General features: G+C 42.1%; 2 protein-coding genes across 11 annotated transcripts in view; one reads left to right on the top strand and one right to left on the bottom strand.

Moving 5' to 3' along the window:
* The window catches only part of USP48 (ubiquitin specific peptidase 48), a 66428-nt gene extending 45700 nt beyond the window's left edge, over nt 1-20728 (bottom strand). For 4 of the 10 annotated variants that reach the window (XM_082448621.1, XM_082448627.1, XM_082448622.1 and 1 more), the window contains exons 1-6: nt 20320-20726; nt 8111-8231; nt 7002-7158; nt 4248-4375; nt 3808-3932; nt 3210-3318 (exon numbers count right to left, since the gene is read on the bottom strand). In XM_082448621.1, coding sequence (XP_082304747.1) covers nt 3210-3318; nt 3808-3932; nt 4248-4375; nt 7002-7158; nt 8111-8231; nt 20320-20453 — 774 coding nt within the window. In that variant the 5' untranslated portion in view covers nt 20454-20726. Of the gene's footprint in view, nt 1-3209; nt 3319-3807; nt 3933-4247; nt 4376-7001; nt 7159-8110; nt 8232-20197; nt 20227-20319 lie in introns of those variants that run through there. The other 6 variants (XM_082448625.1, XM_082448628.1, XM_082448629.1 and 3 more) reach the window with 4 other exon arrangements.
* The window catches only part of LDLRAD2 (low density lipoprotein receptor class A domain containing 2), a gene marked incomplete at its 5' end in the record, with an annotated part of 43656 nt that continues 36680 nt past the window's right edge, over nt 20548-27523 (top strand). Inside the window, one exon of the mRNA XM_082424141.1 lies at nt 20548-20935. Within this exon, the coding sequence (XP_082280267.1) occupies nt 20548-20935 (388 nt within the window). The remainder of the gene's footprint in view (nt 20936-27523) is intronic.

The following is a 27523-nucleotide window of genomic DNA, read 5'->3' as shown; positions in this document are numbered from 1 at the left end:
CCAAAATGTATGATTTTAAAAATACTTGGCTTTAGATCTTTTCTCCTGATAATCCCAATTCTGGGAACTGTAAGGAAGTAGGTTTAAAAAAGAAATCATAAGGGGCTTCCCTGGTGGCGCAGTGGTTAAGAATCCGCCGGCCAATGCAGGGGACACGGGTTCGAGCCCTGGTCTGGGAAGATCCCACATGCCTTCGAGCAACTAAGCCCGTGCGCCACAACTACTGAGCCTGCGCGCTAGAACCCGCGAGCCACAACTACTGAAGCCTGTGCACCTAGAGCCCGTGCTCTGCAACAAGAGAAGCCACCGCAATAAGAAGCTCGTGCCCACGCACCGCAACAAAGAGTAGCCCCCGCTCACCGCAACTAGGAAAGCCCGCGCGCAGCAACGAAGACCCAACGCAGCCATAAATAAATAAATAAATAAATAAATAAATAAATAAATAAATAAAATAAAAAAAGAAATCATAGGTACTTTGATGCAGCAAAATTAATTTTAAAACAGTGAAAATGGGCGGAAACTACATATGGGCAATGAATATGAAATTATATATACAAGTTTCAAACACACACACACAGTTAAAGTTACTGAACCACATTCATGACGCAAAACTAAGAGTGCAGAAAAACGCAATGTTAGAGCTAATGGTGGTTTCTTTTTAAATTTTTCCTTTATGTTTCTTTTTTTTTTTATGCTGACTTTCTGCACAAAGTGTAAAGGGTTTTTTTTATTATGTGTAACATAGGCAAAATTATTTAAGTCAATAAATTTTTAAGGAATTTCACATGTTCTGATTCTTTCCACTGCCAATCACCTTAGTGATTATTTTAGTGATAATCTCCAAAGTCATAATCTTTAAGATAAGATAGCCCTTTCAAAAAGAAGTTTTGCTCAATCCACAGCTGTCATGTCAGTCAGTCCACAATTCTTTTAGTTGGGCTTCTCTGATCTCCAATGGAATACAGACACATTTCAAAATTCCCCACCTGTAACCTTTGGGATCCAGTTTCCTCAAGCAATTTACTGTAGGACCATGTTTAGGGTCAGGAGATGGATCTGCCTGGTTCTGAATTTGACACTCTCTAAAATTGTATTAAGTTCAAATCATACTCATTCCTAAGCTATCACACCCTATAACAGTACAGATCGTTGGGATATGCCAATACTTAAGATAAAAAAAAGTTTGACTGTTAGGTTTTTCACAGTTTACTTGGCAGCTACTGTCTTATAGTTAGTTCTTTCCACAGATATAACAGGTAGTTCTATGAGTAAAGGAAACCACATAGTTACTCTATGAGGCGTTTCCAATGCTGTAGGTATACAGAAAAGGCTCCATCGGGATAGACCTCAACTTCCTTTATGTTTCCATAACAGCTTTTTGGTACAGATTACACTACAAGACAATAAATACAGTAATACAATACTAGTACCACCACTTTATTCATTTGATCCAGGAAGCCACACTCGCCTATTTACTCAACTCACATCCCCCTCAGCATCTTTGACTAGCTGCTCCCCTGTCTCTCTGATCTCTTAATGTTTGAATGTCCCAGGGTTCAGTCCTTGGTCTTCATCCCTCTCATGCCCTTGGTGATTTGATCAAGCCCTGACTTCTCCCCTGAACTATACCTATCAAATCTAACATGCTCCACTGCAAATTCCTAATTCCTCTGCCAAACCTGCTCTTCCCACACTCCTTCACATCTTAGTTATGCCAACTTTATTCTTCCAGTTGCTCAGGACAAAACCTTACTAATCCCTGACTCCTCTTTTTCTCCATATCCAATCTACAATTTTATCAGCTCTACTTTGAAATATCCAAACACTGCTTATCACCTCTCCAGCTAACCCTTGGTCCAAGCCACCATCAACTCCTTCTGTCTGCCCTTGCCCCACCATCAGCCTATTCTCAAGACAGCAACCAGAGTTATCCTGTTGAAACAGATTACATCACTCCTATGCATACAGCCCTACATGGTATCTCATCTCACTCAGAGTCAGATTTCCAACAAAGGTCTACCAGGCCCTGTCTGATATGGTCCTTAGTTACCTCCACAATGTCATCGTCTATCATCTTCCCTATGTTTCAACCACACTGACCTCCCTGCTATTCCTCAAACCACCAGGCACATTCTTGTCTCATGTGCTACACTTGCTATTTCATCTGCCCCAGACACTCTTCTCCCCAATTCTTGGATGACTCACTACTCCACCTTCAATCACACTCCACGTTCTCCATGCCCCTTCCCTGCTTTAGTTTTCTCCATAGCCCTTATTACACTTGACACACTAGATGTTTTACTTCCATTTATTTTATTGTCCGTCACTGGTCCCCATACCACTATCACTATAAGCTTCTTAAAGGCAAAAATGTCTGTTTTGTTCCATATGGTTATTCCCAATAGCTGAAACACTGCCTGAACCCAGTAAGCACTCAATATTTAGCTGAATGAACCCAATAAATGAGAACTTCAAGCATGCTAAAGGTTGTGCTAAAGGAGGAGGAAAAGTACAAAAATATTTTAAGAAAGGAAGCTATATAATAAGCTCACCTATCAATACCATGCTATGTGTCTGTTCCTACATGATAACAAAGGCTGCCTCTTAGCAACTTTTCCACTCCGAGCAAAGGGGAACCATTTCCCTGTCTCTGCATAAATCTAAATATACAAAGAGGGACTTCCCGGGCTGTCCAGTGGTTAAGGATCCGCGCTCCCAATGCACGGTGCACGGGTTCAATCCCTGGTTGGGGGAACTAAGATCCCGCATGCCGCCTGGTGTGGCCGAAATAAACACACACACACACACACACACACACCCCCCCCCCACAGATATGGAGTGGAGAGGCTGAACAATGGCCATATTTGATGTAAAAAAATATGTGCATTCAACACTTTCTAGTTCTCATTAAATGAAAAAGTAAATTAACCTTATGGTAACATCACTTACATTTTCTTACTCTGTTACACCCCAATCACACGAGTTTTTGCACATACATAACTCTACATATAAAACAAACTGAAACAGTCAAAAATTACTTTAAATGCAGCCTACTTCAATACTTTATAATTTACAAAGTTTCTTCTACATCATTAAACAGAGACACTCATATGTAGAAAAAGTTGAAATGATGAATTTATTCATAAAATCAAAGACATTCAGAATAGTGTTAATGAGCAGAAACAACATATACGCCAAAATCTGAATACCTTCAAAAATTCTGAGATACAATCTGTTAACTGTTTGTGGCCTTGGATATTTAACTCCAGTTCATAAAACTTTGATAAAAGCTTAGATTCTCTGCCACACTGATTGCACCTATAATAAAGCAGAGTGATAAAATTAAGATCAGAGTGGGAAAAGCAATAACGTTCTACTGTACTACATCCTGGGAATACACAAAGAAGCATTTATTACCTTAATTCTGTCATAGAAATTATCTACACTATGTATATTCAAAAAATAAAAACAAAGTGATTGATGAGGCCATGCATTTTATGCTTAGGAAGAAGTTTAAGAGTTGTTTTACTTTTAGTACTCCAGCAGGCTCCAGTCTCACGCTTTCAGCCCAGACCACAGCCATGAAATAAACAGCAAGAGCTCAACCAGAAACAGTTCCCAACACCTGGATGGGTTCAACTGCAATTATCTAGTCAGTTGTTTACATGTTCCCATGGAAACGTATTACTATAAATACTTTAGGTCCCATGATAGGCCACTAAATCCATAACCTGGAACTGAACTAGAAGACACAGAAGCAACCGCCTTAGAATAAAATGTATGATGAAAAAGTGGAAACACACTTACACAGTTACATAAGCATATTCCCCACAGAACTGCTGTTGCACAATGTTCCTCACGTCGGGATTCTTTTGTTTAGACAAAGTATCTTCCAAAAGAGACATAAAGAGCTTTGAAAATTCTTGGGCATCCTACAATACAGGTTTGGGTTAATAAAAAGAAAAAAAATCATACCTTGCTTTTCAAGTTCTGTTACAAACAGTAATAAGTAAAATAATCCAGAAACTATCTGTACTTTGAACTTAGCATTTTGGAACAAGGACTAGAGCTATGCTGGATCAGTTTGTGCCCACATATGGATTTTCAGAAATGAGATCAAGGAAAATGTGTAATATACTGAACAGTAAATAAAATAGAAAAAAATTAATTTTTAAAAATTTCTTCATTTCTTTCCATAAAGGTTGTAAGGAATGCTTTTTATATTTAAAAAAATAAAAGGTTCTTACCTGCTGCTGCCCTGTGTCCAAGCCCAAAGCTTTAACAAATCCCGATGGATCAATGTATCGCCTATTACTGTTTTGCAACAAGGCAAATAAGTACTGGAGATGCTCACAAATTGTTTGAGGCTCATAATCTATTAAAGAAATGTTTGTTCTTTTAAAAACTGCTACTTTTTAAAAATATGTACTCCTCTTCACATGAGAACATAATTATAATTAAACACCCTTATATCCAAACTATAATAATGTTTTATTATAGTTTTAAAACTTTAAAAGAAATCAGTAATCACATCTTTTGGAAGTCATGAGGCAGCCATGGTTGTCTATATGCATCCCCTAAAGGCAAGAGGCTATACATATGTTACAACAACAATAGCAATCATGACTATGGCTTCTAGAGTGTCAAATCACACCGAAACATCCAATCCAGTAATAAAAACCATACACTGTATTTACTATTTGCATTAAATGGCCAAATACTTTAATATAATCTCATTAATGTGAACTTGCCACAAACAGAGCAAATGACAGCAATCTCAAGCACACTGATTCAAACTTGAATGAACAATATAAAAATCTTAAAATTTAGTTTCAAGTTTTAGTGAGTTCGGAGAAGGTATGCAAATAGGAAGCATGAATCTCAAGAGCCCTGAAAGATTTGTGTATTCTCTTCTGTGCCAGTTATCGATTAATTGCCTCTCGCTTCAAATCCACCCTTTCTTTGCTTGCTCTGTGCTAACAGAGATGAGCTCTGCAAAGATTCCTCCTTTGCCAGCTAGTGTAAAGTTGAGTCTTGTCAGTAGAGGGCGCTCCAGGGTTCCACTGTGAGTCTCACCAGGCTCCGTGGGCTCCCTCAGCCAGCAGTGGCCAGCAGCTTCTCCCCGCACCTCCTCTGGTAGCTTCAGTAGGATGCCTCTTGTGAGGCATTTCCTCCTGAATGACCACCCTGTGAATGACCTCCTGGACACTCTCTGCAAGAGAGTCCAAGGCCCAGTACCTCCCTGAGGACAGTTTCCAGCAAGGAAACCCACTGAGGCATCTCAGCACCTTCTTGGCCATCCAGTGAGCTCGGGCAGGCAGTGCTTTCTCCAGTGAGGTCTGGATCTCAGGCCTGGTCAGTGGGGGTGTGGGACTCCTCCTTCTGTATTCTTTTTCAGCCCTTGGGGTAGTGGCTGCTCCCCCATCTGCTATATCTGTGTTTTTTCAAGTCCTCTTTAATTCTTACTAACCAATTCCCCTATTACTCTAATTTCCTATTAATAATTTTTTGTCAGTTCAAATCGTCGTGTAGTTTGTCTCCTGATTGGTCTGAATGGTTTATCTCTTTACTACCAATTGTGACTCACCAATTGTGAAAAGGAAGTCAATAGTTCATTTGTAAAATAAAGATAAAAATCTTACTTCCTGGGGTGCAGGGGCTTTACAGGATGTTAAAAGCCCTTCAGGTAAGTTTGTATCTACTCCAACTTTCTTATTTTACAGGTTAGATACTACATGAGATCTTAAATAACTTATCCTCTGCTGGTTTTCCTATCTGTAAAATAAGGGAGTAGTGGAACTGGGACTAGAACTCAAGTCCCATCATTTCCAACACAAACCCTTCTCACTACACTGCACTGTGTCCGCTAATAGCACCAGAAATGCACACTCTTATCCGAGAACAAGGTTAAGGACTTTGGTGAAATGGTAAAATCTAAGTGTTTAGAAATTTAAAAAACAAAACAAAACAAACCACATCTCTTGAAGATACATATTAAAACCACAATACCCAAAGGCGGCCATGGTACATCATTTTACAAAATAGACATTTAGTTTCCACTTGTTATTTAGCTATCTTCTCATTGGTAAATTTATTCTTCAGCAAAAACAATGCTAAAATTAAAAATGATCCATTTTCCATTACTCATCCTTCATATACACTAATTCTTTAAATATCAATACCTTCTATACTATTAATCTAGATTTAAATATTCAGAACTATAGGAATAAAGCTTTGGGGAAACAAACTTAAGAATTTTAAGCACTGTTTTGTACTGTTAACAAGGACCAAAAGCATTACCATTATCTAAAGAGCAGCAAGAAGGAAGATGTGGGGCTTAGGAACCCTATCTTTTCTCTCTCAGAGCCAAAGACATGAGCTGTGTGCCCAAATCAGATCACATAAAAGACAGCACAGGATTTAGAAATGAGAACAAGAGTCAAAGGTTCCCAACCTGGAGCTCCTAGACCTGCGTAATCTTATACTCACTTCCCTCTATCCCCCAGCTTTGAGAAGAAGAAAAAGCTGGTCATTCCATGGAAGTTCCATCTCAAAGAGAATAATCTCTAAATAGAAATATCAATTAGGAATAACAATCCACATATTATGCATTAAAAAACTAAATAATTCCACTAGAACAGTCTGAAGCTGATTTCTAAATGTGCAATGAGTGTAGTCGCATATTAGTAGCTTGCTTTGCCAAGGGTGGTTAATTTAATCTTAATTTTAGAGGATATTTTGTAAGTCAGCGTATTTGGGAATCAAGACAAAAGGCTGTGGGTACACTGAAATATTTATTAAGTCTCTCAAACTAGGTAAAAGAGTAACCTTGTCTGCTTTACTGACTGATTTCTCTCAATCACTAGAACTTAATGGACTGCAATCACAGTGTACTACAGAGGGAAATTGTAGTTGAAGTTTCCTCTATATGGTTGGTTCAAAGTGGTCTAGCTAGCAATAAGCTCAGCAGTAAGCCCTCCCCATACCCATTCCCCACTCACCTTTCTCTTCTTGGATACCATCTCCCATCATGTAGTCACTACAGGTGCTTGGACATAAGTAGAGTGCCTGCCGAAGCTCCAGGTTAAGAAACCACACTTGAAGAAATGTGTTGACATAACAAGTAGCTCCAAGGTTAGTGAGGCCCACAAATGAGTTCTACAAAAACACAAAATTTACAATTATAAAACCAGTTTCCCCTTAAATAAAAAAATTATGAGAAGTATTTTTTTTAATTTGATTAAAAATGTGTTAAACTGCCTCAACCACTAAACCCTGTGAGCCTCTCTCAGGAAAGGTTAGGGCATAATTATCATGAAAGCCCCATTTGGGTTGACTATGGGAGTGGGAAAGACTTAGGACAGCATCTCTAGTCTTCTCCAGCCACTTAAATCTAAGCTTAGAGAACAGTTGGCTCTAGGAAACATCAATTTTAAACACGTGTACATAGGTTTTTCATTTGCTATATTCCTAAGAGCCCAGCATTCAGTATAATGACAAAGTGAAACTTCCAGAAAAGTTCCTTTTTATCCTATAGATCTGGGAGATGGGGGGATGGAGGGAGTTAGTTGCAATATTTTCCAAAGATAAGGCTGAGAATTCCTGAACTTACAAAGAATCATTCTTTTTAAGAGAGAAAATACCTATACAGGTGACTATTTTGTAAACGCCAGGCTTTATCGTTAGAAAGTATTAATGTGTATTACCATAAAGAAAAAAAAAGGTAAAACTTCTGTTGTATGTATAATATGTAAAAATACAAGCCCAAGAAAGCAAAGTAATATCATTATGGGAGCTTGTTCCCTGGATTTACCACCTCCTTTAAAGAGACTTAAAAAGAGCTCAAAATAAAACATGCTACGTTAAAGCAAACACAGAATCAGCATTGAACTAAAACTATTAGTTAAAGGCTTACTGGATTACATAGCTACCTGTTTTAAAGCATACCATTAAGAACTGTTCCAATTCAAGTGGTTTAGGAGTCTTAAATTCCACTACTGATCTTAGAGCTGCTTAGGTTACCTGAAATCAGTAATGGTTTCTGATCATAGGCACAATATAAAACACACAAGAATGCCATATAGAAATCTCTTAAAAAACGATGGCTTACCTTTTTTCTCCTCTCACAGTTGGGGTCGTCAATGTTATGAAAACTATTTTCATCTATTTCTCCTAACCAAATGTGCTCACCAATCCCAACCAAGCAATTCGGATTTCCTTTGCAGTTTCGTCTATGAAAAAATATTGTATGATTAAAAAATACCACAGTTCCATGGTAAGAAATATGCAAATTAAAACTATAATGATACCATTTTTAAAATTCTATTTCTCATCTATAAGATTAGCAAAACTGAGAAAGCATAATACCACACCCAGTCTGTGAGGCTGTGGGGAAACAGAACTCATCTACTGCTGATGAGAATGCCAGCTGGTAGGACTCGTACAGAAGGGAATTTTGCAACTGCTAACAAATCTACATACACACCTACTTTCTGACCTATCCATTTCACTTCTAAGAATTCATCCTGAAGATGGACCTCCAACAGTGCAAAAACACATACACTAGGTTATTCATTACAGCATTGTTTGTGATTGCAAAATACTGGAAACAACCCAAATGACCAAACATAGGGAATATGGTACATCCACACAATGGAGTACCACACAACTGTGACAGGAAAAACACATGACGATCTCTGTGAACTGATGTAATTTCTAGAATACATTAATGAGCAAAAAGCAAAGTGCAAAAGAGTTATCTATAGCATGCCATTTTTTGTGTTAAGAAAGATGGGGAAATAAAATATACATGTATCTGCTCATTTGAGCAAAAAGAAAAACACAAATGTATATAGGCATGTGTATAACTGAATCACTTTGCTGTACAGTAATTAACACAACATTGTAAATCAACAATACTTCAATAAAAAAATAACAGTATAAAAAAAAGAAAAACACCAAAAGGATAAATCAGAGACTAGTGAAACTGGTTACCTGTAGAACATGAGTAGGATTAAGATTTTTTTAAAAAAAGAAGCGTTGGACATTTTCCTGAATATACCATTCCATACATTGCTGAATTTGGGGGCCATGTGAATGTTACACACAAATTAGTAAGGATGGAGGGAACCCTAAATTCAACACAAACAATAACATATTTCAACTGAGTAACATACACTGAAAGGAAGAGGGTAGGGCACTGACCCAAGTAACTTGAACTTGGTCATTAGCAAGTTTATTAGTGTCAGGATAAAGACATAAGGAACAAACAACAAACTTATTTAATAGCTTCCTTTTCAAAGATACATGGGTTAACAATTCTGAAACTTTCTGTGCATTCTGCAATTGAACAAATAAGTACATGTATACTGGGGATGAAGGGAATCAAGTTTTGGAGAGGAAAGTTACAAATAAGGGAAGAAGAATAAAACCAACCCTGCAGTATTGATTAGGAATAACAGGTGTTAAATCAAAATCTACAGGGTCTTAATATATACAGACAGGTAGATTAGTGTTGCCAGATAAAATACAGGACAGAAGTTATTTGAATTTCAGATAAATGACATATTTATATTTTAAAAAGTATTTGTTGTCTATCTGAAATTTAGATTTAATTGGGCAGCCTAAACGAGACAGCTTTTTTGTCAGCCGAGGGCCTAAAATCAGTAACATGAACACACCCAGCAAGCAGATCTTGATTTATACATACTCCCCACTCGAAGAACCCAGAGCTCCTGGGAGAAATGGACGATTTGAAGCCTGGGCAAGATAAACATGGACATATTGCTGTGCCCCCAAAATAAGGATGTACTCAAAGAATGAGGGGGACATGTTAAAAGGAAGAGCTTGGATGGGGCTCCCAGTACCCAAATCTGGAACAATCTGAGCAACAAAATAATGATCGGATTACAACCTGCTCAATAATGTAGGAATCCATAGTAAGGTGGGTGGATGGATGGATGGATGAGAAATCTCCTCCTTAAAGAAGAAAGCCAACTATCAATGTGGAAGAAAGGACAGAATTAGAAATTCACCATTTGGCATCCATCAGATTAATAAAGAAGTCATGCAAGGATTGTCAATGGATGCCAGTGTAGGAAAGTTTGAGTAACAGAATATCTACATAGTCTCAAAGTATCTCAGCACAAGTTGTTTATTAATTACAAAAGGAAATATAGTAACTTTCAGTGGAGAAACCTGGCAGATACCACCTAACCAAAGGATCAAAGTTTAAGTAGCCAGTAATGGGTCTAATTAACTGCATGCCCCTCCTGGTGTGATGCACTAAGAGCACAACATCACTTCTGTGGTTTTCCTACCAAAGTGAATAACCTAAACCTAATTATAAGCCAACACCAGACAAATCCAAGTTGAGAAGCTTTCTGCAAAGTAAGTGTCCTATATACTTTTCAAAAACCTCCATATAGATATGGGGATATATGTATATGTATAGCTGATTCACTTTGTTATAAAGCAGAAACTAACACACCATTGTAAAGCAATTATACTCCAATAAAGATGTTAAAAAAAAAACCCTCCATATGATGAAATACAAAGAAAGACTGAGTAATTATCCAAATTAAAGGAGACTTAAGATACACAACTGACTGCAACATACGAGCCTAGATTTTCTTTTGCTATGAAGGAGTTTATTAAATCAGTATGTTCTGAATATTTCAGAAGGTTACCCACTAAAGCTTTATTGACAGCAGTAAAAGATTGGAAACACTATAAATGCCCATCAATAGGAATCTGCTAAATAATATAGCCAAGCAATGGAAACCACTGTAATTAGGAAAAAAAGATAAGGAGAAACTGTTATGTTGTGATATGTAACAATATCATTAGTTGAAAAAAGCAAGGAACAAAGCAGTGTTTAAAAATGGGTGTGGGGGGGACTTCCCTGGTGGCGCAGTGGTTAAGAATCCACCTGCCAAGGCAGGGGACACAGGTTCGAGCCCTGGTCCGGGAAGATCCCACATGCCGCGGAGCAACTAAGCCCCGTGCGCCACAACTGCTGAGCCTACACTCTAGAGCCCGCAAGCCACAACTACTGAGCCCACGAGCCACAACTACTGAAGCCCGCGTGCCTAGAGCCCACAACAAGAGAAGCCACCGCAATGAGAAGCCCGCGCACCGCAACGAAGAGGAGCCCCTGCTCGCCGCAACTAGAGAAAGCCCGCACACAGCAAAGAAGACCCAACGCTGCCAAAAAAAAAAATAAAATTAAATCTTTAAAAATAAAAAAAAGGGTGTGAAGGGGACTTCCCTGGTGGTCCAGTGGCTTAGACCCTGTGCTCCCAATGCAGGGGGCGCGGGTTTGATCCCTGGTCAGGGAACTAAGATCCCATACCGCATGCCAGGTGGTGTGGCCAAAAAAAAAGTGTGTGTGTGGGGGGGGCGGGGTTTGACAGACCTGTCTGTTTAGATAAAAAGACGCACTATAATCTGGGAACAACCATCTTTGAGGAGGTTTACCTCTACCTGCTGGCTGCAAAAACTAACAATAAATTAGTTTTATTGCTATGCTCCCCCATCACCTTTTATATCTTTCAGATATATATCATCTATGCTCCCCCATCACCTTTTATATCTTTCAGATTTAGAACTCTGGGAAGTACTACATATTCGAGAAATAAGTAAATAATTGTTCTTAATATTCCACTTAAACACACTGTCTTCTTGGCTTTAAAAAATAAAAATGAAAACAAGTTTGGCCAACTTAAGAGCAGTTTGTCAGGATTATGTCAAAGCCAGGTTGGAAAGTAACTTACTAAGGAAATAAAAGTACAACTGATCCATGGCGGGGGCGGGGGAGGATCTAAAAGGAGTTATTTTTTGTACCTATAACTCACCTCTAATGGTAAAGGACTACTACAAGGGAATTACAATAAGTAAAAAAAAAATCTCTCCTTTTACACAAAAGTAATTTTTCTCTTCTACCAAGAGAAGATATAAAGAAACAAGCAAACAAACCTGATTCAGAGACAGGGGAAAGTAACCTAAAATCTTTCCTTGGAATAGGGGCAAGGACTTACCAGGCAGACTCTTTTTTAAAAAATAAATAAATAAATAAATAAATAAATAGGGCTTCCCTGGTGGCGCAGTGGTTGAGAGTCTGCCTGCCAATGCAGGGGACACGGGTTCGAGCCCTGGTCTGGGAAGATCCCACATGCCGCGGAGCAACTGGGCCCGTGAGCCACAATTACTGAGCCTGCGCGTCTGGAGCCTGTGCTCCGCAACAAGAGAGGCCGCGATAATGAGAGGCCCGCGCACCGCGATGAAGAGTGGCCCCCACTTGCCGCAGCTAGAGAAAGCCCTCTCACAGAAACGAAGACCCAACACAGCCAAAAATAAATAAATAAATTAATTAATTAAATTTAAAAATAATAATAATAAGGAAGATTCTTTTAAAAAGAAAATTACAGGGAATTCTCTGGCAGTCCAGTGGTTAGGACTCTGCACTTTCGCTGCTAAGAGCCTGGGTTCAGTCCCTGGTCAGGGAGCTGGGATCCACACCCCACCCCACCCCCAAATTACAACTCACAGCACTGAACTGCAAAGTCTTTAGAACAGGAAAAGTTAGCATCAATAACTAGAGTGAAAATGTTATCTCTAAAACTAAGTAAGTAGGTACTTGCTCTTTCCAATATGCTCTTCAAAGGTATACCAAGTTTGTTTTCTCCTCGTAAATAAGGGAGCGGTAAGTCCTTCACAAGTTTTGGCTGGGAAGACAGGCACTCTCCTGTGTGTCAAAAGCACAGATCATTCTCTCAGAAAACTACAGTTCCATTAGAACCATTCTGATTTTAGTCTCCTGTTCCTAACAGCAAAATAGAGAAAATGAACAAAAGTAGGCTCTCCTTGTCCACGCTCCTCCCCTCCTACACACACAGTAAATCTTGTACACTTGGTCCAAAGTTGGCTTCAACGATCAAATAAAATACACAGCTATGAACTAAAAATGTCACGCAATAGGTTTCTTTAACTTTAAAAAGACTTCCAAAAACATATGTGAGACGTTGGGAGCAACTTGTATTATTTAGCCCTAGAACGCTGGCATTGTTTTTTTGTTTTTGCTTTTCTTAAATTAACTGATGGTGAGGTATTACTGAATAAGGTTCCATCAGCTAAAATGCCATCACTGTGTAGATGAGATGAACCTGTGTTAAAGCACCAGCTACCACCCTCCTCCCCAGAGAACCTATGGCTTCAGGGTGCCTAAGGACACACTCCAGGTGAGAACCAAAGTCAGTGGTGAGCCACTGCATTAAAAGTAGCTTAGGCTAACCAACTAAAGCTTTCCAAATTGAGGCCAAGCCTTTTTTTTTGGTACATGGGCTCAATGTTGTGGAGGATTTTTTTGTTTGTTTATTTATTCTCTTGTTTGGAGCAGTGGAGAATCTACTTAAGAAGCATAAATCATAAAAACATTTCTATTGGGACTCCCTGGTGGCGCAGTGGTTAAGAATCTGCCTGCCAATGCAGGGGACACGGGTTCGAGCCCTGGTCCGGGAAAATCCCACATGTTGCGGAGCAACTAAGCCCGTGCGCCGTAGCTACTGAGCCTGTGCTCTAGAGCCCGCGAACCACAACTACTGAAGCCCGCAAGCCTAGAGCCTGTGCTCCGCAACGAGAAGCCACCACAATGAGAAGCCTGCGCACTGCAACGAAGAGTAGCCCCCACTCGCAGCAACTAGAGGAAGCCCATGCGCAGCAACGAAGACCCAACGCAGCTAAAGATAGATAAATAAATAAGTAAATAAGTAAATGAATAAATAAAAATTTCTATTTTAAGCCATTACTTCCAAGCCAACCTAAGCAGTGCAGCAGAATGCCACGTACAGAAGGCTAGATGAAATCCCCCTGTAGAAGAAAACCTCTCCCTCAGTCTCCAAAGCCCCAAGCTCCTTTTTATCCCCATTAGGAGTAGGCTACAGGTGTCAAGTATCATCTATCATCCTGTTTGTACCAATTTTCTTATAGTAGAAAAATACTTCTGCATACTTGTTTCCATCAGTGTAAGAGACAGATCAAGGAGGCTGAGACACGTGAGACAGGGACACAAGTTTACATGTTTGATGTGTAAATACCCTAGCCTGTTGACTCAAATTTATACAACTTACTTGGCCCTAGAAAGCATGTGAATTTGCTAATGCTGGCTTAAAAAGCAAGTAACTTTTTCAAGGTCACAAGTAGCCCCGATTTAATAATCTAGGTAGAGTGATGCCATTCACCTTCTCTGAAATAGTAAGTTCCTACAACCTTATAACTGTACCCTCTACCCACTCCCCACTGGTCTTCTTCCCAGAAATCCTTCCTTCTGCCTACAGGGGAATCAGAGAGGGAGAACTGAATCACAAACAAAAACAAAGCACGAAGAGCACTCATCCTGGTTCTCCCCCGGCTCTCTCCCACTACTCATATCTCATTTACTTATGCATCCATTGGCTTATGACTAGGTTTTTGTTTTGTGTGGCAGTTGACTATTACTGTACATGCCTAGTTTCTTCAGCTCCCCCTGACATTTTTTTTTTCTTTGAGAACAAACTGTTCCTCCATTCTTGTGGTTCTAGCAAGAGCTGCTGAGATGCAGCTCCCATCCAGCACCCAAATACAGCCTCACAAGATATTTAAAATGGGAACTGAGAGAAAGAGAAAACAAACAACCCCAAAATGACAATCCCTCTTCAGTGGCAGACCCTTCTGACAGCTTAGCTGTCCTAACATTAAGAAGGAAACAGCATGCTGATTTGCATGAGAAACAGCTGGAAGAGGTTCATGAATCTCTCCTGGGCTCAAGTGTTTCCCTGCCCTAGCCATGATTTATTTGTCCACATCTTTCCTGAATTAAAACAAACACCTCCCTAGATTTGTTAACTGAGGCACTTCCCTTACACTATATTAAAGTTTCTGTCACCTGTTATCTAGGAACCCTAACAAATATGGACTAACGAAATGAAGCTTTTTCTGTTATTAACTTACCTCCAAGAGTCAACAATCCATTTCAGTCTCTAACAGATCTCCTAATTTTTTTTTTTTTTTTGGCCGCGCTGCGCCGCTTGCAGAATCTTAGTTCCCCAACCAGGGATTGAACCCAGGGCCACGGCAGTGAAAAGTCCTAACCACCAGACTTCCAGGGAACTCCCAGATCTCCGAATTCTTAAAAACAGCTTTGCCCCTCTTCCTCTAAGCTTTCTTATAAGACCAGTTAACAAACACAGGGGAAAACATTCAGCTCCAGAGAAATGTGAGTTTAAAACAGTCATGAAAGATGTTTTCACTTACGAAATTGGCAAAAAAAGTTTTGGTGATGGACTTCCCTGATGGTCCAGTGGTTAAGACTCTGTGCTTCAGCTGTAGTGGGCACAGGTTTGATCCCTGGTCGGGGAAGTTCCACAGGCCGCGCGGTGCGGCCAAAAAAAAACGTTTTGATCATGAAACAGGGTAAAGTGAGTCATTGTCTGTTCATTGTTAAACACAACGCTTTTGGAAAAACTTGAGAAAATGTCTCAAAATGTTAAATGGCACCAATATTTTGTTTCAATACTTCTGGGCACAGGTCCACAGAATATGTTTGACACTGTGGCAATGAAACAAAATGAAGAATTCTAACAGGTACTTTTTTTCTAGGGCCATGGATATAAGAACACCAAGTGGCTACAGCAGTAGGCAGGGGGCAGATTCCCCAAATGTTTGGTATGACATGCTAAGCACCTGTGACATTATTCGCTGTGATTTTAGGCCAATAAACGCTTTCGCAGCAATGTAAATGATGGACCGAGGCTGAACAAAGCCTGAGACATAACAATTTTCCTAGTCTAAACCAATTTAGTGGCAATGCAAGCAATGGAAGAAAGCTGAATTCCAGCATATCAATGCAATGAAATCAATAGGACTTTCGAGCTGATTAGATGGTGTGGGCAAGAAGGAAAAGGAGACATCTGCAATGATATCCAAAACTGTATAGAAAGGAAACAATTTTTCACAAATCAAAAACTGCAAAGTGGAAAAAAAAAAACAGTAGGCTAAGTATCTAGGGGTGCAAATGACTTAAGTTCCTTCTACACTGACCATAGGTAAGAGTGGTAGTTTTAGCTCTGTTTTGACAGATCTCCAAGGATCTGTCATTTAGGAGTATGTTTTCCAGCACAATGGACAGAAATTTAGTCAATGATTTCATAGATGCTATGCAGTACAAAGAAATTTTATTATTTGAATGGGAGAGGAGGGTGGAGATATTACTCCCTCTGCGTGGTCATTTAAAGAGTTATTGCTTTGTTTTTCTCCCTCAACACCTTTTAGTTTCTTGGCTCTTAGGACATCATTTCACACAGCCCAGGTAGAAATCAATGAAGGATAGCAAGCCAACTCTGCTTCCAGGGAAGACCCCTGACTACACTAAGGCTTTGCCTAATGCAGCACCAGATTTCTAAAAAGTGATTTGTGTGTGTACACAGAGAGAGAGAGAAAGGGAGAAGGAAAGAGAGGGAGGGAGGGGGAGAGAGAATAGGTTAACCAAGGATTACTGAAATGGTTCCAATAATAACCATTTACTGTCTGAATTTTCCTCGAAAACTTCAAATTGTCTCTGTAACTCCAAATGTCACCACTCTATCAGAATGACAGTTGCTTAGGATTAGTTAGGTCCATTAACTGAGTTCAGGAACTCCCTTCCAAACTAGTCCCCTCTAATTAAGAACATTCTTGTCCCTCTACCATTTTATTTCATAATCACACACCGGTCTCTAACCAGATGTCAACAAATAAGGAGGAATTCAGAAGGCTCCCCATCCTTTGACAGGGGGAGGGGGGCGGGGCGCTACAGCAGGTCATTGCCTAACTTTAACCCCTTTCCAAAACTTTGGTGACTGACTCAACATTCCCAGGCTCTTTGTGCTATGAGCTGGTTCTAAGAAGGCAAAACTGGACTTCCCTGGTGGCGCAGTGGTTAAGAATCTGCCCGCCAATGCAGGGGACACGGCCTGGTGGTGCAGTGGTTAAGAATCTGCCTGGCAATGCAGGGGACACAGGTTCGAGCCCTGGTGCAGGAAGACTCCATGTGCCACGGAGCAACTAAGCCTGTGCGCCACAACTACTGAGCCCGCATGTCACAACTACTGAAGCCCGCGTGCCACAACTACTGAAGTCCGCGTGCCACAACTACTGAAGCCCGCGTGCCTAGAGCCCATGCTCTGCAACGAGAAGCCACCGCAATGAGAAACACTGCAACGAAGAGCAGCCCCCCGCTCTCAGCAACTAAAGAAAGCCCCTGCGGCAACGAAGACCCAACGCAGCCAAAAATAAATAAATAAAAAAGAAAAGCATTTTAAAAAAAAAAAGGGAAACGAGAACCCATAGAATGAGAAAATATTTGCAAATACATGGCACTTATATCCAGAATATATAAAGAACTCTTAGAACTCAATAATAAAGACAATCCAATTTTAAAATGGGCAAAGGATGTGAAAAGACCTCTCTCCAAAGATCTACAAATGGCCAATAAGCACATGAAAAGATGCTCAACCTTATTAGTCATCAGGAAAATGCAAAGCAAAACCACAATGAGATACCACTTCACACCCACTAGGATGGCTATAAGACAAAAACAGTGTAAGGATGAGGAGAAAATGGAATCTTCAGATATTGTCTGTGAGTATGTAAAATAGTGCAGCCACTTTGGAAAACAATTTGTCAGTTCCTCAAAATGTTAAACATAGTTATCCTATGACCCAGCAATTCCACTCCTAGGTATATATCCCAAAGAACTGAAAATAGGTCTTCAAACAAAAACTTGTACACAAATGTTCATAGCAACACTATTCACAACAGCCAGAAAGCAGAAATAACCAAAATATCCATCAACTTAACTATGCTGTGAGATGATGGATGTGTTAATTGCCCTGATCTTGGTAATCATTCCACAATGTCCATCAAATTATCATGTTGTACACTTTAAATATATAGTTATATTTGTCAATTATTCCTCAATAAACTTGGGGGAAAAAATTTAAATCCATCAACTGATGAATAGATAAAATGTGGCATATCCAACAATGGAATATTATTCAACCATACAAAGGAATAAAGTACTGATACATGCTATAACACGGATGATCCTTGAAAACATTATGCTAAGTGAACGCCAGACCAAAAAAGGCCACGTATTGTATGATTCCACTTATATAAAATATCCAGAATAAAGAAATCTATAGACAAAAAGATTAGTGGTTGTCGGGGTGGGGGAGGAGGAAATGGGAAGCGACTGGAGTTTAATGGATATGGAGTTTCCTTTTAGGGTGATGGAAGAAGTTCTGGAACTAAACAATGGTGATGTTTGTACAATATCGTAAAGGTACTTAATGCTGTGTAATTGCATACTTTAAAAATAGTGGGACTTCCCTGGTGGCACAGCGGTTAAGAATCCGCCTGCCAATGCAGGGAACCGCGGTTCGAGCCCTGGTCCGGGAAGATCCCACATGCCGCGGAGCAACTAAGCCCGCGCACCACAACGACTGAGCCTGCACTCTAGAGCCCACGAGCCACAACTACTGAGCCCACACACCACAACTACTGAAGCCCACGTGCCTTGAGCCCGTGCGTGCCTTAAGCCCGTGCTCCGCAACAAGAGAAGCCACCGCAATGAGCAGCTTGCGCACCACAATGAAGAGCAGCCCCCGCTCGCTGCAACTAGAGAAAGCCTGCGAGCAGCAACGAAGACCCAACGCAGCCAAAAATAAATAATTTTTTTTAAAAATGGTAAATTTCGTTGTGCGTTTTACATAACTTTTACAAAACAATTTTTAATGAAATGAAATACTGACAAATACTACAACATGGATGATCCTTGAAAACATTATGCTGTCAAAGAAGCCAGTCATAAAATAAAAGTCCACATACTGTATGATTCCATTTACATGAAACGGCCAGAATAGGCAAATTTAGAGGCAGAAAGTATATCAGTGGTTACTTCGAACTGGGGGGGAGGGGGAGTGGGGTTTACAGGGAGGACTGAGTGCCAAGCTAATGGGTACAGAGCTTCTTTTAGGGGGGTCGGATTGTGCTGAGGGCTGAACAACTCTGTGACTATACAAATAAAAAATACTGGGTTGTACATTTTAAATGGGTGAATCATATGATGTGTGAATTATATCTCAAAGCTGTTTATGAAAAAAACTGCTTGGATATAAACCTTTTAATTGCAGCTTAAAACTCATGTCCGTGACATTCCCCTTATAGTGATCTCAGCTAATTTCTACTCCTTTACTTCTATTAAAATCATAACTATTACAGTGAAAGAGTTTATATTTTTTGGTTACTCTGGAACCTAATTATGTGGAGAAACTGACTGAAGCTTATCTATTATACACGGCCACGTCATTCCAGTACTGACTGTTGCCCTCCTCGTGAGCCAGACTCCCAGAGCTTGGAATTATTCGTTTGCTTTATGGAAGCTCTCTAACTTGTTTCACTTCCCATACTAGACTTAAAGTTCCAAGTCTGAGACCTTGACTTCCATTCCTTCCGGATCCCACCATGGAATGTAAAAACTCCAGAAAGTCTTTACTAAATGCTTGATCAAAGGCTACTGAGCATGCCCGGCTTGGCCAAGTCAATTCAACAACATTCCGGACACAAACTATAGTTCCCGCGTTAAAAGGTGGTAAAACAGCTAAGGATTCGATCTAAAAGGAAAGGCAAGGTTCACGGGCTAAGTAGAAGTGAAGGACAGCACTTAACAGCTCAAACTTTGTACTCGGTAGACTGGTGTTGAGTCAGAGCGACCCCCCATCCCCAAAAAAAGGCTAAAAAATACTAGGTTACCGAGAGAGGGGAAGGTCAACTGGGGATGAAGGGTACCGATGACGCAGACTAACCGTACGTTTTCCTAAAGCCGCCCTACCCAAAAATATGATCACGCCTTCAGCGTCAACACCAATACAAGATATACAATGATGAAGCTCACTTCGCAGAAGTTCCCGTTTTACAAACCAAAAAACCGAGCAGTGGCCAGGATATACCAACCACCAACGTTTGCTAAGCTCTCAGCTCCTGCCTTCAACCATCTCCACCGCCATCTTCTAATAAGAACCCAGAACCTTTTCTGAAGGGCTTTCAGCAGCATCACCTCCGTGCAGAGCCCGGAAAAGCTGCCTTTCCCAGGTCGCCCAGAAGGCGGAAAGGAGGAAACCTCCACCTTGTTCTCTCCATGCCTGCTAGATGCACGCAAAGGGCCGCCGTCTTCCTTCCCCCAGCCCCTGGCCTGGTTTTGCAAGGTCCGACGCGAGGGGGGCGCGAGGCCCGGTGCGCGGGCCTCACCTGCACACGCCGCGGATGCAGGGCTCGAGCCAGATGCGGTAGGCGGTCTCGATGTGCTCCTGCGACACCTCCTCGGGCCGCACCGTCTCCGCCCAGCGCCAGGCCGCCTTTTCCAGCTGCAGCCGCGGGGCCATGGCCTTGGCCCGAGGAGTGCCTCCTGAGCCCGGCCGCCCAGGCTGCCGCAGCCGCCTCCACTGCCGCCCAAATGGGCTCCGCCACCTGCCAGCGATGAGGACCAGGCGCTCCCTCAGCCAGCTGGCCAGTCAATCACCTGTGCGCGCCTCTGCCTGGGCGCCCGCCCGCGCGCCCGCACCCGACCCGCACGACCGGCCGCAAAGCGCCTCCGCGGACACCCGACACCCCCCGCACCCGCAGACGTTGGAGGTGTACTCCCCGCCGCGGTGGGCGCATGCGCGTTCCCAGCAGTCTTTGCGCCTCCCGCGCCTCTGGCCCGACGGGCGGAGGAAGGGGAAGCCGCTAGTCGAGACCCTTGCCACGTCCTCACCGGCGCTGCAGGGGAAGCGACCTCAGCTCCTGTCCAGGATAGCGTTCTGCGCACCACTAGTCTTCCAAGCGGGCACCTCGAAGGCTAAAGTCTGCCTGTTTTTGCTCTCTGGTACTTCGCCTTTAACCGTGAAGGATCACGCGAGAGGCTACTCAACGCACACCATAGGTCCGCTGGATTGTGGGGTGGGACCTGAAACCTGGGTCACCAGAGAAACCAGGGTCGGCTCTCTAGAAGGGTTAACTCGAGCCTGGACCGGTTCTGACTCCTTTCCTGAGCCCTCCTGACGTCACGTGACGTTCTGCCCTTTTCCTGAGCTAGAACTGGACTACGTGTCCCGGCATGCGTTGCGTGCTGTCTCTCACTGGATGCCAGGCATGCTGGGATTTGTAGTCTTCGCAGTAGTGGGTTTGCTGTGCCTTGGCTTGTGCTGGGGTGCAAGCGGGTCCCTGGGCGGGGTTTCTCTGCCCTGGAAGGTCATCCTTGCAGGTGGTGGACCTTCCTCACTGCTGTTATCTCCATATGCTGATTTCTTCCTTCTTTAATGATGGTCCTCTTTAGCTGCAGGGTTTGAAAACATTGCCTTTTTTCAATCTCTGCTTCTGGACATAAAGAGTAGCCTTATCAGAGTGTTTTGCGAACTGTAAAGGGTACTGCTTGAGTGAGGATTTTGAGAACTTTGCATTCTAATGAGAGCCCTATGGCGGTCTAAGCACTAACTTCTGACACAATACTCAATAGCTTGCCAGCTGGGTAACCTTGAACTGGGTGCCTTTTTTTTTTTGGCTGCACTGCACAGCTTGTGGGATTTTAGTTTCCCCTGACCAGGGATAGAACCTGAGCCCTCGGTAGTGAGAGCGTGGAGTCCTAACCACTGGACCACCAGGGAATTACCCAGACTGGATGCTTTATGTGTGCAATTGTTTAGACAAACGTTCACTTAAGGAACGATGAAAATAAGACATGGTCCTTGCACTTATGCAAGGGGGCGGGGGTGAAGGGAGAATGGTAGAAACTTAAAGTAAGGTCCCCTTCCCTTCCTTGGAAGGTTTGGAGTACTTAGGGAAAGTCTTCCCAGGAGGGATAAGTCCTAAATCCACCCTTAATAGATGAGTAGAACTTAGCCAGGTTAGAAGAAAGGTACCATTCTAGACAAAGGGAACACAAGGAACAAAAGCACAGAAGAGAGAAACTTCTTGGTATGAGGCCACAAACTCCGAGAAGGAGAGGTGAGACTTTGAGAGGCTGGCCAAGACTTTGCTTTATCTGAGGGACTCATAGAAATGTTTAAAGCTGGTGAGTGATATAAGGGGGATTTTCATTTTGTATAACTTCCTCAGTCTAGGTCAAGGACAGAGACAGAGAAACCTTGTAAGACTATAGAAATACTACAAGCCAGAGATAATGAAGGCCAGAATGGGGCAGTGTAATAGGTGTGGAATGAGGAGGCAAACTTGAAAGATATTTAGGACATGGAATTGCTAAACTTGATAAGTTGGTCTAAGCAAAGTCTGTTTACCTTTCTGTTATTTGACCTTCAGGTGTAGGTCATAGCCCTTTCCTAGGTGCTTACAGCTCCCTGTGTCATTACCTCACTTAGCACGTGATAAAATCGTGAATATTATTCATTGTGCTGTCACTGCTATATGCCAGTTTTCGAACTTGGGTAGTTAAGCGAATAGAGTTTCTACCAAATGAGGTAACAAGTAGAGAAGAAGGAGCAGGTTTAGAAGGGAGATGATGATTTCAGTTTTTAATAAATTGCATTTTAAGTGCATCAGGGACATCCATGTAGAGATAGGAGACATGAGTCTGAATCTTGCAGGATATATTGCTCCTGCATCATGGATTTTCCAGTCTCTACTGGGTGATTCTCATCAGCATTAGATACATGCTGTAATTTCTCCCAGTTTTAACAAACCCTCTCTTGACTCCCACATCCCCCACCGGCTACCATCCCACTTCTCTGCTCTTTTTTTTTTTTTTCTCTGCTCTTCTTTATAGCAGAACTCCTGGAAAGAGTGATCTAGACTCTTCTCCAGTTCCCTAATTTCCTATCCCCCTTAAACCCGTTCTAAATCAGGCTCTTGCCCCAAAACCAACCACATAAAGGTCACCAAAGTCCTCCATGTTGTTAAATTCAGTGGCGAGTTCACACTCTGTTTTACTTGACCTGTCCGCAGCATTTGACCTAGTTCTTCACTCTCTCCTCTTGGGAACACGTTCTTCTCTTAACTTGCAGAGTTACTGAACACAAGTTCATGTGCCCAATGCACAGTGAAGCCAAACATACTGAAATGTTGGAGTTTGGAGCACAGAAAGGTTTATTGCATGGCCAAGCAAGGAGAACAGCTGGCTCGTGCTCAAAAAAACCTGAACTCCCTGATGGTTTGCGGGGAGAAGTTTTATAGGCAAAATTTGGGGTGAAGGCTGCAGGGTGTATGGCTTTCTTCTGATTGATTGGTGGTGAGATAACATGTCGGTACTCCAGGAATCTCGTGCTCAGCCTGAAGTTACCATCCTCCACCTGTCTGGGGGCCTTAGTTCCTGCAGAAAAACTCAGATATTGTTATGTATACCTTGAGGAGGAACCAGGACCCTGCCACAAGGCTGCACTATTGTTTCTTGACTCTTCCTCCCTTGTTTCTGCATTCTTTCCCTTCCCTGATTAGCAACTGTTTGAACCTGCCCTTTGGAACTCAGGGAAAGTCATGGAGGCTGAATGAAGCCTATTTTCTACAGACAAGAAATGGAAGAAACAGAAAGGTTTGTACCAGAGAGCCCCATAGGGTCCTCCTCAGTTTCAGCAGGACACCACCTTCTCCTGGTTTTTCCATCACCCACTGGCCATTCTTTTTCAGTGCCCTTTGCTGATTCTTTCTCATCTCTCTAACCTGTAAACTTGAGTGGCCTAGGGTTGTGCTTGGACTTCTCTAACTACATTTACTCCCTGGGTGATCTCATCTCCTGTGGCTTTAAATACCAGCTGTGTGTTAATGACTCGCAAATTCTATTATCTCCTGACCTGACCTTGCTCCTAAAATGCCAGACTTGTATATCCTACTGCATACCTGGCATCTCCAATGTACGATAGGTGATAGGTATTTTGCACTTTAAAGATCCAGAACATATTCTACTTCCAGCCACCCCCAAATGTCCTTCTGTAATCTTCCCCATCGCAGCAGGTGGCAGCTCCATCCTTCCTGAAATCTTAGCTGTAGCTTTAACCTCTCTCTCTTACATCGCCATGTAGAACTTCCCCAAATCCTGTCAACTGTGTGTGCCTTCAAAATATATACGGAATGCAACTACTGTACAGGGACTGTTACCACCTGGCCTCTCACCTGGATTATTGCAAAAGCTTCCTAACTGGTCTCCCTGTTTTCGCCCTTGCCTGTTGGGGCCCAGAGTAGGCCACCCCAAAATGTGCCTCAATGGCCTATTGATTATTTTGAATTACAGTTACTTAAGAAATGCAAGAGGGATACACTCTGACCCTCCTTTCTGTCTCCCTGAAAGCAGGAAATAAGTCTTTCATGTGAAAGGTGCACTCCCAGCATCTGGAGGTAGAAGGACATCCTTATCGCCAAAGATAGGGAATTCAGGCTGAGAAGCCTAGATAACAAACCTTGTCACTTCTTTAATTTACTGCCCCAAGACCAAACTCTGTTTAGATTCTTCATTAATTGGGCACCCAAAACCTTAGTTTCTTTGTCCTGTCAATTTCTCACAAATTTATTATTTCTTTGTCTAAAAACTATAAAAGCTGCCTGCTTTGGCCACTTCTTAGGTCCCATTTCTATGGGGCCTCCATGCACATGAATTAAAATTTGTGTCTTTTTCTCCTTTTAATCTGTCTTGTGTCAATTTTATTACTAGTCCAGCCACAAGAACTCAAGAGGGGTAGAGGGGGAAATTTTCCCCTCCCCCAACACCTCTTTATAGTCTTCTTGGCATGTAAACCAGAAGAACATTCCTCTGCTCAAAAACCTCCAAAAACTTAGCACCTCGTTCAAAGTAAATGACAAAGTCCCTCCCCTCTACACCTTATTGGCCAGAGCTCATTTCCTACCACACTCTCTCCAGCTGTGTCCCAACGACAGTCTTCCTCCTAGTTCCATAACCGCCTTAAGCAGACCCGTGCCTCAGGACCTTTACATTTGCTGTGTCCTTTACCTGGAAGTTTCTTCCCCTGCACAGCCACATGGCTAGCTCCTTCACCTGATGTTTTGGGAACAGGGCGAGGACCCTAGGAAGGAGGTCCAGAAGAACAATTGTTAGATATAAGGAGAATCAGAAGAATTGAGTAACTCAGAAGCTTAGGGAGGATAGTTTCAAGAAGGTGGGAGTGGTCAGCAATGTTAAATTCCTCTCTATTTTCCTTCTAATTTCTTGGCTCCCTTCAGAGTAAAATTATTGAAAAAATTATCTACCCCAACACTGTCCAATATAAATATAATATGAGCCACATACGTATTGATAGTTTTAAATTTTCTAGTAGCCACGTCTAAAAAATAAAAAGAAACAGGTGAAATTAATTTTAATAATATATTTAACCCAGTATAGCCAAAATGTTTACATTTCCACATGAAATCAATATTTTTAAAACATTAATGAGACATCCTTTTTTTTCACACCACGTTTTGGAGATCTGGTGTGCGTTTTACACTTATAGCTCATCTCATTTGAAACTTGCCACATTCAAGTGCTCAGTAGCCACATGTAGTGAGTGGTACCATAATAGATGGCACAGTTCTATATTCTCTCGACCTCCTCATCTCCTATTGTAAGCAGAAAGGGTAGGAGGTCCCCAGAGAAAGAGAATCAGCATGGCTTCCTTTACAAAAGAGAAGCCATTTTAGGCTAAGCCATTTTGTGATCTAAGCCTGGCCACAATGCTTGCCCTTGAACCGGTCTCAGCAATTAATGATCTGTAGGAAAGTGAGGGAATGCAGGAACACAGGAAAAGCAGTCAAGAAACAAGAGTTCATCAATAAAGCGGAGTCCTAGTTCTTCCTCAAGGGATATACATAATCTCAGAGTTCTGCCGGAACAAATGCCCCACCCAGGTGGAGGATGGTAACTTACATGCTGAGATCCCAAAACCTAAGGAATGATGATGCTGATCTTTGCTGACCCTCAGGACTTCAGTCAACTAAAGCTGGACTCTCTCAACCTTTGCCCTAATTCCATGCTCAAGCCCCTTCATGAATATGCATGAGTTACCGAGTCCAAGCTCGCTCTGCTCACCACACGACAGGCCAACGAATCAGAGACGAGGTGTTGAAGCAAGAAATACGACTTTATTCGGAAAGCCGGCAGACAAGATGGCAGCCTAGTGTCTCTGATAAACCATCTTATCGGGGTTTGGATGCCAGTTTCTTTTATAGAATAGAGGAGGGGAGGAGATGAGGAAGTAAAGTAAAAAGGCCATAAGATTTGCAAATGTCCCCTGGAATGGCCAGCCTCTGGAAGGGGATGTGTTAATTTCTTCTTTCTTGCAGCCATCCACAGGTGGACAGAGTCAGGATGTACACAGGCACTCTGGTTTAACATAGAGGCAAAGGGGCAGGGTTCCCTGAGGCAGGCCATTATGTATGATTATAATAACAAAAGCAACGAAAAGCAAAGGTTACAGTCAAAGAAACAGATCGAACATGGATTCCGATTTAGCTCTTCCCTTTTACACATGTACCCTTAGCTTAAAAGTTCCTCAATTTTGCTGTTCAGGGAGACACTGCTTTGGGAAAGATCCCCAGTGTTCTCCTTACTTGCTGCAAGTAATAAATCCTTCCTTCTCCTGCTGTTTGCCTTGGTTGTGTCTTTTGGCTCAACACCCAACAAGAGGTGAACCCAGTTTTCTGGTAACACCATTCACTCTTCAACCAATTCCAATCTGGCCTATGACCTTATCACTCCTCTACAGCTGCTTTTATCATGGTTACCATGACTTCCGTGTTACCAAATCCAGTGCTCTCTCATCCTCAGCTCCCTGCAATCACCCACACAGATGACCACTCTCACCATCTTGAAATGGTCTCTGGGCAGTATTGAAGCAGGAGGGAAGGAGGCAGGGCACAACCTTTAAAGGAATGACATAGCCCGAGGACACGACATAAACTGATTAGAACCAAATAGGTCCAAGATGGTGGAAGAGTCGCCTTCCACTAGACCTTGAGCCTCAGTATATGCTCATTGTGACACATTAGCAAGCTGAATGACACAACCACAGGTGCCATGACTGTTCCAAGGAGGTCAAAAAGTGGGTGGTGGCCCAATTCCTGAAAATTCCCACCCCTTCCCCAAAATAGCTGGAATACTCCTCCCACTCATTAGCCTATGAAATTACCCATCCCTATAAAAACTGACAAACCAATGCACTGGGGCCACTCTTGCCTTCCAAGATGGCCCACACTGTGGAGTGTATCTCTCTCTAAATAAATCCACTTCTTACCTTTGGCTTTGTCTCACTGAATTCTTTCCATGATGAGACATCAAGAACCTGAGCTTCATTAAGTCCTGAGACCAGGTGTGTGATCTCAATTGAAAGACCGTGGGTTCAAGTCCCAATCTGGGTTTTGGCTGGGTTTGAGTCCCAGCCCATGAGTTCAAGTCCCAATCTGAGTTGCAGGGCTTCAGCATCATCTCCTGGTTTTCAACCTCCCTCAGTGGCTGCTCCTTCCTCAGTCTTCTTTGCCA

The sequence above is a fragment of the Balaenoptera physalus genome (assembly GCF_965194825.1).
Source record: "Balaenoptera physalus genome assembly, chromosome: 1".
Lineage (NCBI taxonomy): Eukaryota > Metazoa > Chordata > Mammalia > Artiodactyla > Balaenopteridae > Balaenoptera > Balaenoptera physalus.
The sequence above is the reverse complement of the archived record's forward strand: the minus strand, read 5'-3'. Positions and strand labels throughout refer to the sequence as shown.